Below are 20,943 nucleotides of genomic sequence, written 5' to 3' on the forward strand. Positions count from 1 at the left end.
TCTCCATATAAGTCCAAGTAGCCCTAGACTCTGCCTTAGTCAAAGGGTGGGACAGTATTCCAATAAAACCTCATTTACCATGACTGGTGGGAAGCCAGATTGACCCCCCATGCTGTTATTTGCCAACCCCTGTTCTGGAACATCATAAAGTTGACTATTCTAAAGCAGACTTTTTGAGCAGATTGGAAATCTCAACACCAAAATCTGGAGACTCTCATAAAGGTGCCCTATTCCTAGGTTGTTTTTTGTTAAAGATCTACGGATTTGAAAATGTTTTTTTTAAAAAGCTACAGATCTGATTCAAAGACACAGTTCTTTTTAGTAAAGAAGTATTTAAAAATGTGATGGGTTTATCTCCCAGAGTAATTGTTTTGTACTCACAGAAATCGGTCCTCTATTTCACTCTTATGATAAGGATTGCGAGGAAAGCAGAGTGAAAGGTCAGAGTCAAGGCAACTTATCACTGTAATTATATTCACTGTCCACGTATAGAAGGGGACCCGTCATTTGTGACATTTTGGTTATCAGACTCAATGAGGAAGCTTTAGATTCTGGATGGCAGCATTTTTCCTTAGTGGAGTATGAGTGGTGTGAACTTTTAAAGGCTTTCGGTCACAGTAATAAATTGAAAGAAAGCAGAATGCCTAGAAGTAGGCATGAATGCTCTGAGAAGTGTTTTGGATACAGGTGGCGCGGATATATTATTAAGGTCATATATATAGAAACATACATTCCACACACATGAATGAATCAAACTTAAAGGAGACTGGCTAATACTGGCTAATATCTTTATGAGAGAAAACACTTTAAAAAAACTAAATAAAGCTCTAATTGGACTTCTTTGAGTTCTTGAAGGTTAGACTGTGTCTTACTGTTCATCCTTACTCTATAGCTTTACATTCTGTCCCTCTCTCACCACCTGACATAGTATCTGGGCTGCAGTAAATGAATTAATTAGTGGAAGAATGAATGGATAAACATCTGATAGGAGGTTATAATGGTGCTTCTACTTGAAGGAAACAGTAATTGTGTTTTTCAAAATAAGTTTGAATGATGTGCTCAAGAGTTCAAGAACTGTCACCAGAAGTCTAGGGCTCTTTATTCTTAACCTGTTTTGAGTTAGTCCTAGGTCTTGGGATAGATATTAAGCTTAGCTTTTATATGCCTCTTGAAAAAAAAATTCTCAGAAGTGGGAGGTATAATAAAGGTCCTTTTTGTCTTGACTGATAAGAATCAAATACCGTAGGTGAAGAGTCCTTGAAAACTATAAATTTGAGGTTTTTTTAAAAAGCGTCATGGCTAGTATTTTCTACTGTGATTCCAAATTCAACCACAGTTCAGTAAGTCACCATCTATAGTGAAACGTCTTCTCTTTCTTAAATGTATCAAAAGGCAACATCATCTTCATTCTAGAAATAGAAATAGAAATGCAGTGTATAGATTAAATTATTTCTTCTCTGGACTAACATGAACCAGTCCATTAAAACAAAGATGATCTGTTTTTAGTTTATGATATAAAAATGTTCCAATGTCATGATTGTTTAGGAAATTATTCTCATATGAGTAGATTTTTAAATTCATTACCTTCATCCATATTTTAAGGTGTTCAAATGTACTTTGAACCGAAGACATGGTTATAGATCAGCATTGTTGCACTCTGGAAAGGTGGAGGGCATTTCTGTGCTCCAGTAAAATGAGGACAAGATTTTGCCTCTGTTCTAGAATGTAGACAGGGAGAAAGAAAAAAAAAAAAGGAAAGCAAGATGATGCCTCGAAGTTCATGATTCTAAAATGAAAACAATTATTAATTTAACCGACTTTATGATGAATACCATAACCCCAAGTAAACTTTTAAATTAAGAAGTGGTTAAGTTTATTTTGGAAGTGCACTTTTAAAAGTCCTGGCATTTTGGAGCTCTTAAATTTAACCATTAGGAGAACTCAGTCATCATTAGTCAGCCTTAAGATGTGGTTTTAAAGGTCAAGCCTCCATCAAAGAAAAAAAATGCAAGATGCGGCTCTTGCGTATTCTTTCTGCTTCTCCTCCTGAAGATCGAGTTGTCCAGAGGAGCTGGGGGTCATAGAAATTTGCATGGAAACACGTCTGAGGAATGCGTGAGGAAGACTGTCGATTTCATAGATACATTTTCTGAACTGTCCGAAGTCAGTGATAAAGATATAAAGGAATATTATTTGCACTATCGCTTCTCTGTAAGTGCAGTGAAGGGGTTAACTCACTGGATTGGACAAACTGGTAGAAGGAAAGGTTCACTTTAATTAAAACTACCAACAACGCAGACGCACGTCGTTCTGTTTCAGACGCAGCAAGGACCGTACAGTAAGCGAAATGAAATGTACCTAGCAGCCTCGGCAGCAGGCTGGAGCCGTGTTCAGTGAAAGTAATTTAATTAGTGTTGATCATGACTCCAGATGATGGTGATTTGATAAGGAATAATTTAGTACTTAACAGCCTTTTACATGCACCAACTCCATGTGGGAAGGTAAAGCAAATTGCACAAAATGAATGTGCTGCTTTCACTTGTGCCTGTGCCAGTGAGCTGGAAAACTGCCTGTTAGCAGACGCTCAGCCTCCCAGCGCGGTGAAGAAATACCCAGCCCGTTCCCGGCTCAGCCCGCTCTAGTGGGAGTCTCTGTACTACCCTTATTTCAGAATAAATAAGAGAAGTCCATTTTGGGATAGAGGATCTCTAGGAAGCAGGAGAGTGAAAAGGGGGGAAATAAAGCTGCATGTGCTTCTTGTGCAAAACGTTGGAGATCTTCAGGTTGGCTTCCTTTTTCCCCCACAGCAATTAAAAATTTCAAGCCAACTCAAATTCACTGGATTACTTATTTGTCTTACAATTAGGAAAAAAAAAATCACAGTTCCAAGCACCCGTGATGATTAAGAGGCCCACACACGTTGCATGTGTTACAGACACATTGATGTTGTACAGTTATGTTAGGAGTAGGGGAGCCCGAAACTTCTGGATTTAGAGAGCCTAGGAAAATCCTCAAGTGTGGGCATGTACTGAATAGAAAGGCATTGTTAGATCTTTTTTATATATTTTTTTAAAGTCTTTGCAAGTACTGGGTCTATTTTAGTTCAGCACACAAGGGATCGAGGTATGGGTAAGCATCACAGTGAATTTTGAAATGAGCCCAGTTATGAGAATCACCTAGAAATTTTTGTAAGAGACAGAATCCTGATCTATATCCCAACCTTAGTGACTTGTCATTTCTGGAAGTGGTGTGTAAGTTTGCTTAGGGCTGCCATAACAAGCTGAGTGGCTTAAAACACAGACATTTGCTGTCTCACGGTTCTAAAGGCTTGAGGTGTAGATGAGGGTGTTGGTCGGGAGGTTCCGAGTGCTCTGAGAGAGAAGCCCTTCCACACATCTCTCTGGACTTCTGGTGGTTTGCTGGCAGTCTTCGGCATTCCTTGGCTTGTAGAAGCATCGCGTCATCTCCGCCTTTACCTTCATGTGGTGGTGTTCTGTGTGAGGGTCTCTCTATCCTAATGCCTTTTTAAAAGGACATGAGTCATACTGGATTAGATTCCATTTGAATTTACCTCATCTTAACTAATCTTTTCAAGAAGGTTACATACTAAGATGTACTGGGGTTAGGACTTCATTATGAATTTTGGAGGGGGCATAAGTCAACCTCTAATGTCTGGGGTCTGGGAATCCCTGTTTTTTTTCCCCAGAGTACTTGGTTAAATTTGAGGAAGGGTCAGATTTGAGCTTCCTAAAGTGTAGGGTTCAACTTGCCTCTAATAACATTATGGGAATCCTTACATCTTTTCATCTGAAGTCAAGTTAGGGAGCTCATGGAGCCAGTCTGAGAGCAGGAGCGCTCCAGTGTCCCCACTATGATAGATTGTGCCCTTTCTTCTAAGTTGGTGTCAGTAGACATTGTGATAGGAGGCTACTGTTAGGCTAGCAACCATTCCTGATGGCACCCCAGACTTGTCATTCCTCCCCTGACTTATCTGGAATCATTTATCCTGTGAAATCAAAACTAAAACACACTTCCAAGGACCCGTTCTCTGTCCCTGCTGGAACAGGAAGCCAGCTATATTAAAATATTTTAAGTTGTGTAGCATTGCTTGGTGCCCTTCATATTTTTAACGTTTAAATTGAGATATACCTTCTTTATCATGTAAAATTGTAACTGCACAGTTTGATGAATTTTACATATGTAAACATAGTAGTACCTCTTAGAGCAAGGTATAAACTATTCCCAGTACTGTAGCAGATTGCTGGTGCCCTTTCTCAGTAATTAAAACTCCTATCCACCAGCGGAAGGGAATTCTTTCACTGTCACTCAGTTTGGTCTATTCTTGAAATTCAAATGCTACATACTCTTTTGTGCTTGACTTCTTTTATTCAGCTTCACATCTGTATATTTCTTTGTGTGTCAGTAATTTGTTCTTTGTTATTCCTGCATAGTATTTCATTGTGTGAAAATGCCATGAATTATTTACCCATTTTCCTGCTAATGAACATTTGACTTTTTCCAGTTTTTGCTTTTTGAAGAAAGCTGCTATGAGCATTCTTAGACATGTCTTTTGGTGAACATATGCAGTCCCTTCTCTTGGACATATCCCTAAGAGTGAAATTACTGGATCATGGGGTCCATTTATGTTGCTGCCTTAGTGGATCCTGCCAAAAAGTTTGCCAAGGTGTTGATATCAATTTATACTTTCAGCAGCATATGTAAAAAGTTACTGTTGACTCTAGGTCTTTTCCAAAACTTGGTAATGTCAGCCTTTTGCGGCTTTAGCCATTCGTGTGTGTGTGTGTGTGTGTGTGTGTGTGTGTGTGTGCGCGTGTGCGCGCGCGTGCGCGTGATTGTGCGCATGACAATTATGTTATGTGATTTTATTTGCATTTTCCTGATAAGTAAAGATGTTGGCTACCTTTTTACATAGACTTTTTGTTGTTCATTTGTTTGTTTTACCATTTGTATGTCTTCTGTTAAGAACTGTCTGTTCAAGGCTTTTGCCCATTTTTAATTGGATAATTTTTTTGTCTTATTAATTTGTAATGATTCTTATTATGCTGAATATGATCTTTTTGTCAGATTTTTCTATACAAACCATCTTGGAGTCTGAGGTTTATGTTGTCCTTTAATAGTGTTTTTGATGAAGAGAAGTTCTGAATTTTAATGAAGCATACTTTGTAGGTTATTCTCTCTTATGGTTAGTACTTTTAGAGTCCTGTTCATTAGCCCTATTCTCCCTCATGACCCCAGAGACTTTTAAAATACACTACTATTGGATTTAGTAGTCTCTGATAAATCTGGTATTTTGATAAAGATGATAAACTTTGCATCATATTATGTATTTATTCATTCCTGAGGTCTCACTTGTTTTTATTCATGTGCATTAGATCCGATTTCTCAGGTATAATGATTTGGTGCTACCCTAAATGACAAATGGAGTTCCCGATGTGTTGCTACTGCTTTTTCTTAGGAAAGTGTAATACCCACTATGTAATCCAAAGTGCTAAACTTGGGCATCCACATTTTACTGTATATGTTCAAAGAACTAGTAAGTAGTTGAAAACTATTGGTTAAGAAAGGAACACATGTGTGGTCACTGATTTCATCACACATATGTCATTCTAAGAAGTAGTACTCACATACATACACAGGCAGAGAATTTTCTTATGGTACTTTAAATCTTTTGTGGATATTTTTCACATTTTAAAAAATTTTTATTGTGCAAATTTGGGACTTAGTCAAAAGGAAAGAGAATGAACTCTGACCTACCTATCAGTCAGCATTTAACATTTATCAATATTTTTCTAATTTGATTTCTCTCTCATACATTACTATTTCTAGACTATTCTAAAGAAAATCCCAGACATCTTAGCATTTTCTGTAAATACTTTATGAATTTTTAAATCTTTTTGTATGTAATTGCCATTCCATTATCACATCCAACAAAATGAACAGTAATTTCTTCAATATCTAGTATCTAGTCCATATTTAGTTGTCTTGTCACCAAGTTGTCTTTTTATAGTTGTTGTTTTTTCAAACTAGAATCCTAACAAGTCCTCATGTTTTTAAATCTCTTCTGTCTGAATGGTTAATAAATTATAACTTTCTGACCTGGTAAAGTTAATGAAGTGAGTATCTTGGACATATGAAAACACATGTAATTTCTCCTTTGTTTCTGGTCCTCTACTCTCTACTTTAAGTAGGCGTGTCAAACTCAAGTATATAAAAAAAAAAATGCTTTGAAATAGACAACCCAGTGGAATTATTTTATTACTATTTGTGAAGTTTTTCTTAGACAACTAATTTTGGTGAAATTCATTTATTTCTTTGGTAAATGTGTATTCTACAATGTTTCAGATGGCTCTTGAGTACCATAGAACATTTCTGTCTAAATTATGTACATATCCAAACAAAGAGCATATATTTGCCCATAGCTTGGTAACTCTTGATATCAAATTATTATGTTAAATTATATATCATGTTCAGCTGAAAAAAATAAATAAAATGAAGAGGCCAAACTTCCCTCACACACAAAAAAAAATATATATATCATGTTCAAACTAGTACAGGTTTATAATGCTGTCATGTCACAATCAAGATTGAGTGGCATCATAAATCATGAAGTTTCTCTTGTCATATCTTCCTTTATAGAAAACAGACAGAAATTTTGTGTTTTAATTCGTTCTTATAGGACTTCGAATAAATTTCCAGAATGTGTGTTCTTCTGGTGTTTATCCCCTGATTAATCATTATTGTGCATATTGTACATGAAAATAAAATCCATTTTCATGTGTACTTTATCTTTTTACTAATTTTCCATTTATACTAAAACTTCTAATAGAATTTCTAATAGGAAAAAGAATAAAAACATACATAGTGTTATTTTTTATTGGCTTTAAAGCTGTTTCTTCCCAAACATGCATATTTCCTCTAGCCTTTGTATTTTACGTGGTGTTTGTATTATAGTAAGCATTAGTAAATATAAATATAACCATTAAGTCACGTGAAAAAGGATAAAACATCATTTGATATAGAAAAATTGTTTTATGGTGGATTATATTTGACAAGTAATTTTCACATACTTCTCACATTGTGTCTTATAATTCTGGTAAGTAGATAGGCAAGTACATTTACCTTTATTTTATAAATGAGCATTGGCCTCAAAGATGTTGAGTTTTTGTCCAAGTTATCATCAGTTACCACTGGACCTGCCTTTGGATTTTCTTTCTTACAGTTCAGTTGTTATTCCATAAAAGCATTATTATCCTTGGGCTTGAGATATTTTCCTTTCAGTAATCCTGAAAATTATGTTCCAGTCCTCACTTAATTCTTGGATAATCAGTTGAGCCTTTTCTTCTTTATCACTGGAAATTTTTTCGAAATGTTTTTTAAACTTTCTGAAAACTGAGGTTCTAGTATTGTTAATATCTGTTAAGCAAATTATAAGTGACTCCCTTTAAGTAATGAGCATTCAAGCACACATTTTGTTAAGCAGTGAAAGCAGAAAAAGAATATATATAAAGGGATTCTCTAAAATCTTTTCTTCCATGAAATTCATTAAATGTGATTTTTCTTTTTCAGTATGAAACGATGGTGACATTTTAACCAAGAGAATTCGAACAGGCTACTTAATTCCTAACAACGTTTCATTTGTGTGGATATTTTTGTTTTGTTTTCTAGTGGCTTTTCATGGCCTACCACTGAAAATCAAGAAGGAACCCCACAGTCCATGTTCAGAACTCGGCTCTGCCTGCAGTCAGGAGCAGCCCTTTAAATTCAGCTATGGAGAGAAGTGCCTGTATAATGTCAGGTAAAGCCATCAGGTGTACAGAGAGGGCGGTGCTTCTTACTAATACAGAAAATCCAGAATAATATCAAAACTCATGTTCTATTTCATATGAGTCACATCTTCAGGACCTAACAAGCTAATTAGCTCATGTGTTTTCCAAACTCTGAAGAACTGTACACCATCCGATCAGACACTTTTAGGATCATTTGAAAGCAATAATTTTCATCCAAATTGTTAGTTGCTCTTCTACTGTAGTGATGCCCCCTGGGTTTGAAAAGAGGGTCTTACTTGGCATGAACTGCTATTGAAAGTTCTCATTAGAATGAATGCATTACGCACTTTAGACAGTCTGTAGGAAAAAAATGAAACATTTGGCAGGTCTGAGCAGTACATTAGTTATCTGACAGGCTTTGCAGATGATCTATAAGTTGCGTTCGTGGAAAATTGCAATCAAGTTAGAATGTTATAAGGCTTAGTAGAGGCTATTATCTATTAAAAAGCCAGTTGTTCCTTTTGATGATAATAAAGGGTGGAGCAGTAAAATTACTTTGTTCATTTGTTAGAAGATTTGATAACATATATGTTCATTAAAAACCCTTCACAGTAAATTGCATTCTGTTACTTTTCATACTGGCCCTCTAATTGCAGGAGGAGAAGTTGGCTCTGTATATTGAGTATCATTATTCTCAATTACAGTAAAAACTTAGTTCTTAAAAGGAGCTCGTTTGGAAACTTAGGGAAATGATTACAAATATTTGCAGTTTTAGAAGTTCCATAGATTCAAGTTCGTAATACATTATGATCCAAAGGAGTGTTCTATTTCCTCATATATTTACAGCATGTAGTGTTATATCCAAGATGTATAAGATTCAGGAGACTTAGATTTGTGCAATCCCATGGCAGCTGACCAGCGTTGGGATATATTCTATTGCTATTTGTTGTTGCAAACTTGTCTTTTATATCTGCTTTTCCAGGAGGATCACCACAGCCTGATAGAATGAGCCAGCTCACTTGAAACTGCAAAGCTTTTATTTAAAAAGATCTCTTGTAGAAGCCATTAAAGCATACTGAGTTCAGTTAAAATCATATTGATCAATCTACGTTTTATTTGTAGTGTTTTAAATTTTTGCATTTTTCTCTGAGTACTGTATATTCACGGACTAATTATTTAACATACTGAAAAATTTCAAGTTAATGAACCAGATAGATAAGGGCTTGTCATTGCATCTCAGCATCGATCAGAAGTGTGACTGTGAAATTGGCATGCATAAATTAGTAGTAGATGAATCACCTGAATAGTTTGAGGTCCTTTTTGGGGACCAGTAATTTCCACAGTGGTATATGGATTAAATCCTGATACTTCCATTTCCATATGGACAATGTAACTCAATACAGTATTTCATGGAGGGGAAAAAAAAAAAAGTAGTGTCCTAGGACAGAAGACAATGTCATTTTTTTCTTTTTACATGGGAATAAGACAGGCTAACTATTTTGTAGAAGAAGTGTTTTCTCATTCAGAAATATTGGTAGAGGAAATAGGTAGAACCAAACACCATATGAGTACTGTTGACTTTGCTTTGAAGCCAGTGGTTGACTTACCCAGCACACACTCCCACAGTTCTGTGAAGTATTTTTGTGCTTGGATGTAATTCTGCGGTATAGCTGTAGCAACTGAATCAATTATTTTATAAGTTAATCCAAAAAGAATGTTTCTTTTTTAAAAAGGAAGAACTATGTGTTGATAATTGCTTTTTATTTTAAAAGAAAATATGTTATTTTAACCTAGAAATACCTTTCTTATTTGGAAATTTAAGTAAAATTTATTCCCATGTTTTACTAGATTGTAAATTTACTAGATTCCCATGTTTTTCTAGATTGTAAAAATTAGTTAAATCATATCCCCAAGAGAAAATGCAGCAAAGGAAATCAACTTAAATCCATAGTGTATATAAAAACAAACTTACTCATTTTATTCCTTGGTAATTGTGTTTAGAAATTAGACAATGACAATAGGATTTTCTTTTTAAGAACCTCATTTTGTACCTATTCTTATACTCCAAGAAAATTTAACTCTATCAGAAGCATTTTAATTTGCCCCATTACTCTTTATTATTTCATGTGAGGAAGTTAATGCCAGGTATCATTTATTTTATATTAAAAAAATGAAAATAAGGCAAAAGTATGGCCTCCTTAAAAATTAAATCACAAATAAAGGCAAGCTAGGAATGGTCTCTATCTTATGAAATGCAAGTTAATGTTTTGTTCTAAAATCTTATGTGATATGGAGCAATGATCATATCAGAAATATTTAATGATTTAGAAAAGATCTATCCTACTTGCTCAAGGAGACATATCAAAAATGGATACATCAATAATTATTTCCACAGTTCCACTGCTCTCATAGACAGTGATTTTCCATATGCTAAGTTGTTTGTGTAGGTATTAAAACACGTGTTTTTTTAATTTATGCTGATATGGAGTTCTATGTTAATTATCCTATTTTCTTTGTAAGTGGTGGGTGATTCTGAAGATCACATGTTTTAGGATTATAAAAATCCAATACATTGAAAATTCTCACTTCCTTATGACTTGAGCCTAGAATATTTTCTGCTTTTCTTGGGTTGGAAGAAAAATTGTTTAATCGTTCCAAAGAAACAGATGTTCTCTTCTCTTTTGTTCCTCGGGTAGTGCCTATGATCAGAAGCCACAAGTGGGAATGAGGCCCTCCAACCCCCCAACACCGTCCAGCACCCCAGTGTCCCCACTACACCATGCATCTCCAAACTCCACTCACACTCCGAAGCCTGACCGCGCCTTCCCAGCTCACCTCCCTCCTTCGCAGCCCATACAAGATAGCAGCTACCCCATGGACCACAGGTAAACTGCAAATACTGTGTTTTTTGTTTTTGTTTTTGTTTTTAATGTTTTTAGCATCTTAGAAGAAATGTCTATTACTAATTCCTAAGACCTATGGTAGATTTAAGGTGAGCATTTTAATTTTGCACATCTTTGCAAAATATTTTTAGAAAGAGCTTGCCCTATGTATTTACAAATAATTTGTGGAGAAGGTCGTTTATAAACATTTAAATTGGTTGCTGAAGTGGAAACTTAATCTATATACCGACATTTGAACATTTCCCTTTCGCTTTGCCTGAATTAAATTGCCTCACTTAAACTTTAAATCAGATCATCCCATTTTTATGAGCATATGTGTGTACTTGTTCTATAAAGTTAGGAGACTAATTTTAGTAGGTGGCTTATGGAATTAGGTTCTTTACCTTAGATTGAATGATTTAGCTGTACATAGTTTTGCAGAGTAGAAGTTATTTGATTAAAACTATTTTTCCATCCTTTCCAAGTGATGAATATTTAATGTCAGTAGATGCATGACCCTGGACACTGAGAATATAAAGTTAAGAGACAGAGACTGATTTATTATTACATAGAAGGAAGACAAGAGCCAGAATGTGGAGCTTGGGAGTATGCTTACAATATTTAAGGAAAATACTGGAGTTCCTTTGGCACTTTTAATAATACAGCTTAAAACACAGGTGGAAGGTATACGGCACCCTTCCTTTCCCTCGTGCCTCGCAAGTATATGGAGCCAGTGGTGTGCGGGGAAATGTTTAACAATGGGCTTGAAGGGAGAAAAGCCAGAAGACATCATCTGTGGCATTTGATACGTCCATGATGTAAATACTCTGACTCTGCGTGGTGGTTGGGAGGGCTCTGAAGGTGGAGTTGGAAAGAGACGTGTAGTTGCACACCTTTATTTAATATTTCTATCATATAGATAAAATGGATGTAAGCTCTGGAACATAATTAGTAGTAACAGGTAGTAAAATAATTTGCAAGGGATGAGTTTTTTTGTTTTTTTTCTCCCCCAAGGGATGAGTTTGAAGCACCTATGGCCTTTGTTTTTAATACAGTATTTAGAAAGTTATAAATTGATGTCATTTCATTCTTAACCATCCCATGTTTAACATTAGGGGTCTCACCGTATTGCTGAACATTTAACAAATAAGCCAGTGCATACTGGCTCTGACACACCATTATAAAAATAACTCAGCCAAAGGAATCCTCTGGATCAGCAGAGGAAACCAGAACATGTGTCACTGGCAACTTTCTGAAAATACGGGAAGACTCAGATCTGCTTTTTAGGTTATTTAATGTGACTCAATCTCAAATTCAGTGAAATCTCTTTGGGTATGACGGATAAGATTGCAGCGTTCTTTACAACGTGAAACTAAGCCGTATCTTCGCTACCTTTGTTTCCATCACTGAGTCCTTTTGTGCTTTGGTTATGAAATGCCTCCTGTGATCTTTCCCTTCTCACTCCGAGGACTGGAGACCTTGTCAGAGCGTGATGGTATGTGCATCTGTGTAAACAGTTTTGTAAATACAGATGAAAGAGATCTTAGTGCAGGGTGGGCCCTTAAACAGACGCACATTGTGCTGGACGGAAAGGGAGGAAGAGCACAAGCAAGAAAGGCAAGTTTTTATGTTGCCCGCTTGCGGGGACTTCCGCGGGTGCCCTGCACGTGAGGCCGCCCCCTTGCAGCGGCGAGTGCCAGCATCACGGCCCTGTTGTCGGCCCATCGTGTGGAGTAGTGACTTCTTCGGGAAGGTGACTGCTGAACAAGCACAATGCCTGGGTTTAGGTGACCTAACGTGAAAGGCTCTAGCCAAATCCATTTTAGTTTCTCTACTTGAAGTCAAATATTGGAGACTGAGAACAGCCGGCCCGGAACTATAAGAGGGAAGCTCGGGGTCTTTTCCCGCTGCCCCCCATTGAGTTTTGAGGACAGTACCAGCTGGCCAATCCCGGGAAAATCTCTGAAGCCGTATGTTTCTGAGGAGGATTTCTTGGAGGGTTCCAGCCAACAAATGACAGTCCCTCGGTTATAAATGGCAAATTTGCTCTGGGAACAGATCCTTTCTCCAAATAGCCCCCTCCAGCCCGGGCACCCCGCCTCACTCTGGGAATGCTTTATGGCCAACTGGGCTGCACCCTGCTTCCTTTCCTCAGGCTCGTTCTGTTCCTTGGGCCAACCCTTTGGCACTTGTTCCTGAACCCACTGTGCAGAAGCCCTGTCTCTCTCAGCGTTTCCCGCCACTTATGCACTGTTTTTCTATATCCAAGAATCATCAGCATGCTCTCCTTACGCATTAACTCTCTTCGCAAAGCTCCTTGAGTCACTTTTTACCTTTATCGTCGCCCGGGGCCTCCTAAGAACAGCACGAGATACTTGTAGCTTCCCGGGAAGCCCGCGTGTTGAATATATATGTGGTCCTCAGCAGGTACCAACTAGAATGGGGTCGACTCGTAGAAACAAATGGCTTGATTCCTTACAAAGCTTTTAGTATAAGTATTATTAACTTCCTTTTAAGGCTTTCACAAGTGAGCTGGTTTCTTATTTTAACTTCAAGTTACAATTTTCTGATTCACTCCTTGACAGTTCTTAATGATAATTTCTGTTTCTTTTTTTGGCTAATGAAATAAGCAAGAGAAGGGAAATGAATGCAGTGCCAGTCAGCCTGTTTTGCAATATCCGAGTTTCTAAGTTTATTTTCTGCAGGTGTAGGTGGAATTTCAGTGCTTTTCTATGGCAGCCAGTAAACTTAGAGTTAAATCATGGATGGAGAAGAAGGAGTGATTGTGGAAATACTAAAACAATTGCTTTATCATTCTTTAGCTTTTACCTTGTTTTCATTTAGTATTATTACAGTTAAATGTTAACTTTCCAAATTAAAGTCTCAGGAATGCTTTTAGTGTTGGGGGCTGGTTAATAGATTTATATTTCGTCATAGAAATGTTAGGTTATTTTTAAGCACTCTTGGGGCATTTTAGAGTACTTTTAAATCTTTAATTAATCCACATCTTTGTGGTGGGTCAATGATATTTTAGATGAGAAACACAGAACCGAACAATTATGTGATTAGCCAATCATTACACAGCATAACCAAGACGGAAGGAAGATAGGGACTCACTGTCAGCCTTCTACTGAGGGCTCAGAACTTCCTCAGGACCCCGCAGCACAATCTGTCCCAAATCTATTCAGCATGTACTTCTTTCCATTTGTATATTTGATACTAATTTTTTTTTATTTTTAAATTTTTATTATGTTGTGTTCCAACATCATTAGTTTTGGCTATAGTGTTCCATGATTCATTGTTTGCGTGTGCTCCATGCAATACACTTATTTTTACCATTCTGGTATTTTGTTTGAAGCTATCGGAAGCGTATGTGTTCATGCTGCTGTTTGATAGCAAAGAGGTGGTCTTTAAAAACCAGCTCAGATTTTAGCCTCTGTGATATTATTTCTCACTGGAATACAGTGTTTTTTAGAACACTGTTGAAGATTTAAGAGTCCTGCCCATTTGAGAGGAGGGTCATTCCTCTCTTGCTTCCTCAGTAATTGATTGGTAAGGGAAGGAAAACCAGTTAATAGGTTAATAAAAACCTGGTTGATTTTTTGGTATGTTTGTTGATTAGGTTGGTAACAATTAAGAGATAGAGGATGTACTTTGGAATCAGATTATGGTTTCCCTGGTATGTATTTTCTGGTATATAAAACTTGAGACCCTCTTAATATAGAAATTTGGTAGATGATCCAGTTTGTTTATAATTGGGCATTTTAGCTGTCAGGGGGTGTGTTTCCTCAAAATAATACTCTCCTATCCCTACCCAAAGCACACCTTTAATTCACTGTGATGTTCCAAAATGGTGCTGCAAGGGACAGTTTATCAAGGAACACAAGTCATATTGTGATTAAAAAACACGGTGTTGGGGTGCCTGGGTAGCTCAGTGGGTTCAAGCCTCTGCCTTCCGCTCAGGTCATGATCTCATGGTCCTAGGATCGAGCCCTGCATCGGGTTCTCTGCTCAGCAGGGAGCCTGCTTCCCGCCTCTCTCTCTGCCTGCTTCCCTGCCTACTTGTGATCTCTCTCAAATAAATAAATAAAATCTTAAAAAAACAAAAACAAAAACAAAAAACACAGTGTTACTGACCTAGGAAGGAGAAATCCAGTCCTTATTAAAAATTTGCCCTTCAGGGGCAACTGGGTGGCTCAGTTGGTTAAGCATCTGCCTTTGGCTTGGGTCATGATCCTGGAGTCCTGGGATGGAGCCCGGATCAGGCTCCCTGCTCAGCAGGGCTCTGCTTCTCCCTCTGCCTCTTCCCTTGCTCATTCTGTCTCTCTCCCTCTCTTGTTCTTCCCTACCCCCAAGAAAAATAAATAAATAAATAATCTTTTTAAAAAAGATTTGCACTTTTGGTCAGTTGGTATCATGCCCATTAACAAAGCAGTTGAAAACTGTAGCAATATTTTAAGGAGTATTCCTCTTTACCCTTTATTTAAAACATGCTCTCTTATTTCCCAGATTTCGCCGCCAGCTATCTGAACCCTGTAATTCTTTTCCTCCTTTGCCGACAATGCCAAGGGAAGGACGTCCTATGTACCAACGGCAGATGTCTGAGCCAAACATCCCCTTCCCACCTCAAGGCTTTAAGCAGGAGTACCACGACCCGGTGTACGAACACAACACCATGGTTGGTGGTGCAGCCAGCCAAAGCTTCCCTCCTCCTCTGATGATTAAACAGGAACCCAGAGACTTTGCATACGATTCAGGTAGGCCCATACTTTATGTTACATTTAAGACATCTTTTCGCTAGTCTGTCACTCTGATTAGTGTTGGCGTCAGATTGGGTAGCTCATGACCATTTGGTGTTGAATCTTTCTGATTTTATCCCTTCTTTGAATCTTTCTACGTGAAGTTGGTCTATCAAACCATTTTGCCTTGAGCTGATGGTTGACGTAGTGCCTAGAAATGAAGCCAGTCCAGAGAAAAGTGTAATTGGTAAAATTAGGCACACTCTTAGTCCAAGAGAGTAACATTGTAACTCTTTTCTTGATTCTGGGCTTTTTTTCCAATTTGCTACTGGAGCATTATTTAATAACAGTGCTTCCCAAAAGTAATATTCTTTTGTATTGGCTCATTCATTGCTTATAACTGTTATTTTCCTTTACTGATGGCAGTAAAGGTGGTCCAAAAGCAAGGATTCTTACATATTAGAAGAAGAAGAACAAAAATACAATATCTGGGTTTCAAAATGGTTTGTTCATAGAGCTTAGCTTTGGTCTCACTGAACCAGAAAGCCCCCACATCATATCAAGATGGAGAAAGGGGGTCTTCTGAAAGGAAGGAAATGTAAATCGGTTACAAGTATTATCACCAACTTCGGTCAGACTTGAGAAGAATTATTTAATTCATCTCATTTTCACCCATTATAATCGCAATATCAGGATGTCTGTTTTTCAGACCTCTCAGGAATTTTGAAAGAAAGTATGAAATAAAAGCTAATATTTATATGGAGGGCACTATGTTCTTACAGAACATTATTAACATTATTATAACTGGTGAATAGATGGTTGTGGACTTGGAAATACTTGAAAACAATGTAATTTCCTCTTGTTGAGATGCAACATTATTGTTGTTCTTTGTGAGGAACTGTTGCTTCTCTAGGAATAACTGCTGAGTTTTTCTATCTGTTCTACCTGAGGAAAGAAAATTGTCTCTAATTTGAGTTTTTAACTTGCATAAGGTTACCTGCTTTGTTAAAAATTTCTCTGGAAGTTCAGCAAAAGGGGAGCCCTATAGCTCAGAGTCTCCCTTTGGCCATCCTTCTTCTTTGGGCAAGAAGTTCAAGGGATTGTCCAAGGAATTGCCGACTCAGAGGTCGTGCCTCCATGGGGGTCATAGCCCCCCATGCTAGGTGGTGCAATGTGGGGTTATGGGATAAGAAAAGAGAGAGGAAGCGGGGTGAACCAGGGTCTCAAAGACTAGAATAGAAGCTGATCCCCTGCCATCCTATTCCAGGGCTAATCTGAGAGATTTCCTCAAATTCTAGATTCGATATGGCCTTCCAGTTGTTGCAAATGGTATATTTCCAAGGCACGGGAGGAGGAAACATATTTATCTGTTTGTTGGTTGGTTTACAATTTAAAAAAATTAAACATATGGCATGAGGGCCTTTATTTGAATGCTTGCCTCTCATGCTCTGTAATTCAGAGACTAAATGTACCTGAAATGTACCATAGTGGTTTCAGTTTAGAATTTTGTATATTTGTCCATAGTTTCCATCCATCATTAAGAACCCTGTTATATAATGGATTTTTACTATAGATGGGATTCATTTTTCTCTGTAAATTTCAAATCTCTTTTTCTCCCAAATCACGTTTTTATTTGCTGCAGTTTTTTGAAGTCACCATGACTTCAAGAAACTTTACATAGAAAATACATATAAAATAGCCCAAATAATTTGTTCAAAAGGACTTATAAAGTATAGCATTTAGAGAGTATCTATGTGTTCTAGAGATGTTTTTATGTGTATCATCTAGCAAGATTGACCTTGAAACCATTTTCTTGATTCTGTAGTTAGCTCCATATAAATCTACTTTCCTCATATTTGTGTTACATGTAAAATTATGTATAACATGGTGTGGCATGTATGTGACTCTTCTTGAGAAGATGCATTATAGGTGGACCATACATGACATGAACTTCAGAGACTGTCAGCGTCCAGCCCTCCAAAGCACAGATGTAACCAAAAAACATAGTCCATGGCTTAGCTCAGTCTGCTCTAATAAACTACCAATGACTGGGAAGCTTAAACAACACACATTTATTTCTCATGGTTCTGCATGCTGACAAGTCCCAAGGTCAGGGTGCCGGTGGATTTAATTCCTGGGAAGGACCCTCTTCCTGGCTTGCAGATGGCCACCTTCTCACTGTGTCCTTATGTGACAGAGAGAGAGGAAGCGAGTTCTGATCCTTCTTCCTCTTCTTATAAGGGCACTGAATATCTCATGAGGGCCCCCCTCATGATCTAATCCAACCCTTATTACGTCTCAGAGGCCTCATCTCCAAATTCAATCACACTGGGCATTAGGACATCTACGGTGAATTGTGGGAGACATAATCGTTCTGTCCAGTATCCTATTTTAAAGGGATCTAGGGCATGTCTTCTGTTAAGTGTACCATAACACCTTGCAACTGACGTGTAGAATAGTTGCAAGGTGTTATTCCATTCTTCCCTCTAAATTCTATTGCAGATTGTTAAAGAAGTTGTATGGCACCTTTGAATTCTAATTTCAGTATTGCCAATAGGACATAGTTATGGCTTGTTTGAATAGTTAAACCCTAAATTTGTGTCTTTTGGTTGTGGTCTAAAAAACCTTCAGTGACAGTGTGTAACCAGGGCCTGTGAAAAATTAATATGCATGTATCAAAATGTATTTCCCTGGCCACAAAGTTGCTGCCCTTCAGTTGATGAGTCTGTATATGTCATACATTCATAGATCGCTGTCAACAAGTATGAGCTCCAGATATTTTGTTTTGTGGTCATTAGTTCTTTCATCCTTGCCGAGAGCACATTAAATAATCTTTTTAGGGAATCTAATGTATTTATCGCTGGATCATTGATTTCTTGGTTCACTTACTGATGTGGAGCAAATGGGACCTTAGAAACTAGTTTGTGTGATTTAAAAACAAGGCAAAAACGTTTCATAGTTTACCTAGCATCTGTGATCCAAAGGTTGTCCTTTCAGAAGGCCTCTGGAACTCTTTATTGCTTAATTCAATATAACATAAATGTTGTGAAAATAAAAGAAGCTTTGTAAGTGAAAAGGCAGCATGATTATGCTCTAATAAAGCCTGACATTAATTATGACATGGGAAATGGAAGGTCTATTAGTTATAATTATAATTACAGGAATGCAATTTCAACTGCTGAGTATTTAAGCTAAAAAAAAATGCAAAATATTATGTTAGTAGAGTAGAAATTTTTATTCAGGAAAAGAGAAGAAAACCTGGATCAGAGGACACTGAGAAGATTTAAAAAATGGTATTTAGGGCCAAGCTGGTGACCCAGTACAGTGTGGTGACGATTATATTAGGATATTAAGTTCTAATAATCACATCTTTTTATCGTTTTCTTTCTCATCTTCTCTAGTCTAAGAGTACTGCACAAAGCAGCACACAGGTTTCTTTTAGTTGGGTGCCAGCTCCTGAATCCAATGGGATTTTCTCTTTCTTGACCAAATGGCCAAGTGACTGTGTTAATTGAACATGCATTGATGGCTTGCATGGGATTGCCTTATGCAGGGCCTCACTGCATAGAATTATAGTTACTTTCCCATTTTCATGATTGCACATGAGGTTTTGCAGATTTGCAATGCCCAAGGAGGCAAATATTTTATATATTCAGAGCAACGTATTTTTGTGTTTGTTGATTGGTTGGTCTTTTGTTTCTTTCTTTCTTCTTCTTTTTTTTTTTGGAGGGGGTATGGTTTACATGGTAGTATTTTTAGGGTGGTGGTGGGAACATGAAAAACATGAAACTAAAGTTTGGCTTAAGAAAATATCAGCACACGTTGTCCATACCCTGTGACCAGGTCCTTTCACCCTGGAAATTATGTTAAGGAATGGAAGGCACACTGAATATTTGAGGGAGAGAGAAATGTTACCAATTTGTAGTAACTGAAAGGGAGAACAAGTTTATAGCTACCCATTAGAGAAATATTATGTAGGCATTTGAGGTCAGGTTTAAAAAAAAATTAACGAGGGGCACCTAGCTGCCTTAGTCAGTAGAACTTATGACTCTTGATCTCAGGTTTGTAAGTTTGAGCCCCATGTTGGATATAGAGATTACTTAAAAATAAAACCTTTTAAAAAAATTTAAAGAAATGAAACCTGAGTAAAAAAGGTTTTTACTGTATGTATGACTGTAAATACATCCTGCGCTGTAATATGCATACATACATACTGTAATATATGACTCATGTCAAATAAGACCCAATGCAGACTCCTGTGGCTCTATAGGGTGATGAAATCCTAGGCAGTTTCTATTTTGTCTGTAAAGGGCTTTGCGTTTTAACAATGCGTAGGTACTACTTTTCTAATCAGACAGAATAAGTATTATATTTTAAAATATCAACCCATTTGGAGTATTAGAAGTGTCCAGATGAAGCACATCAGTCCTTTAAGTGAAAAGAGCACTAAGAAAAGGATGATATTATAGTCCCACATGTTACAAACCTAACTGATTTGCTATTAGTTTGTACCCAGGACTGCCTTAGAGGAGGGAGCAGAATTAGTATGGTACTTACTGGATCTCCCCTTCCTCCCTGCATGGTGTTTGCAATCCACAGTGCTTTGTTCCTTTGCATTTGGGGATACACTGAAAATCTCAACTTAAGAGTTGGCTGGGGGTGAGTAGTACATGAATAAGATATTTTTAGTCCTCAGGGTCTATTCTGTCACTTGACTTAGTTTAAAAGATGCCTCCCAGCCAGGGGATGGAGCAGTTTAATGGCTGGGGAGGGGGGAGGAGGGAAAGCAGAGCTTTCAAGGACAGGAAGAAAGTTGCTTAAATCAGAAAATGGCAGACAAGCCTTGAGCTTCAGGAGAGGAGGAAGTAGAAGGAGAAGGTAGTGGAGAAAGCTGACATCATGTGTCTCCTGAAGAAAGGCTTCTGTATTTATTCGTGGTGTTTTGTAGGGCTACTCTGCTGATACTGATGAGGCCTTCCTTCAGTTTGGAGGCGTGTGACATGTATGTGGTGGCCAAGGTTGTGAACGCTGATTTTAAATTGGGAAATTGACACAAAGTGTTGTTTCACAGGGTTAGAAATTTTTAAACTGAATGCTCTTAGAGATCATCTAGTTCACATTCCTTCCCCACACCTCCGTTGTACAGGTGAAATGCCTGAGGATTGGGGAGCCTGGGTGGCTCAGTGGGTTAAAGCCTCCGCCTTCAGCTCAGGTCATGATCTCAGGGTCCTGGGATCGAGACCCGCATCGGGCTCTCTGCTCAGCAGGGAGCCTGCTTCCTCTTAATAAACAATGAATTCTGGAACACTGAAAAGAAATTTAAAAAGTAAATAAAAATTTTAAAAAAATGCCTGAGGCTCATTCCTATTAACTTATCTCCAGGTACACAGATATTTTGTGAAATAGTCAAAACCCAGATTTTCTTGGTTTAGTATACTGCTAAACCACCACTGTCTTTCTACATAGATGTCCAAAGTACTTTAATCCACCATTTCTTACTATATTATTCATCCTATACTCTAATTTTTGGACTAA

General features: G+C 37.5%; 1 protein-coding gene across 7 annotated transcripts in view; it reads left to right on the plus strand.

The window, feature by feature from the left end:
• ETV1 (ETS variant transcription factor 1) overlaps positions 1–20,943 on the plus strand; it is a 92,052-nt gene that overhangs the window by 41,012 nt on the left and 30,097 nt on the right. For all 7 annotated transcript variants that reach the window (XM_046021343.1, XM_046021342.1, XM_046021344.1 and 4 more), the window contains 3 exons: positions 7,687–7,816; positions 10,484–10,672; positions 15,179–15,426. In XM_046021343.1, the coding sequence (XP_045877299.1) occupies positions 7,687–7,816; positions 10,484–10,672; positions 15,179–15,426 (567 nt within the window). The remainder of the gene's footprint in view (positions 1–7,686; positions 7,817–10,483; positions 10,673–15,178; positions 15,427–20,943) is intronic.

Source organism: Meles meles, chromosome 10 (assembly GCF_922984935.1).
Source record: "Meles meles chromosome 10, mMelMel3.1 paternal haplotype, whole genome shotgun sequence".
In the NCBI taxonomy this organism is placed as follows: domain Eukaryota; kingdom Metazoa; phylum Chordata; class Mammalia; order Carnivora; family Mustelidae; genus Meles; species Meles meles.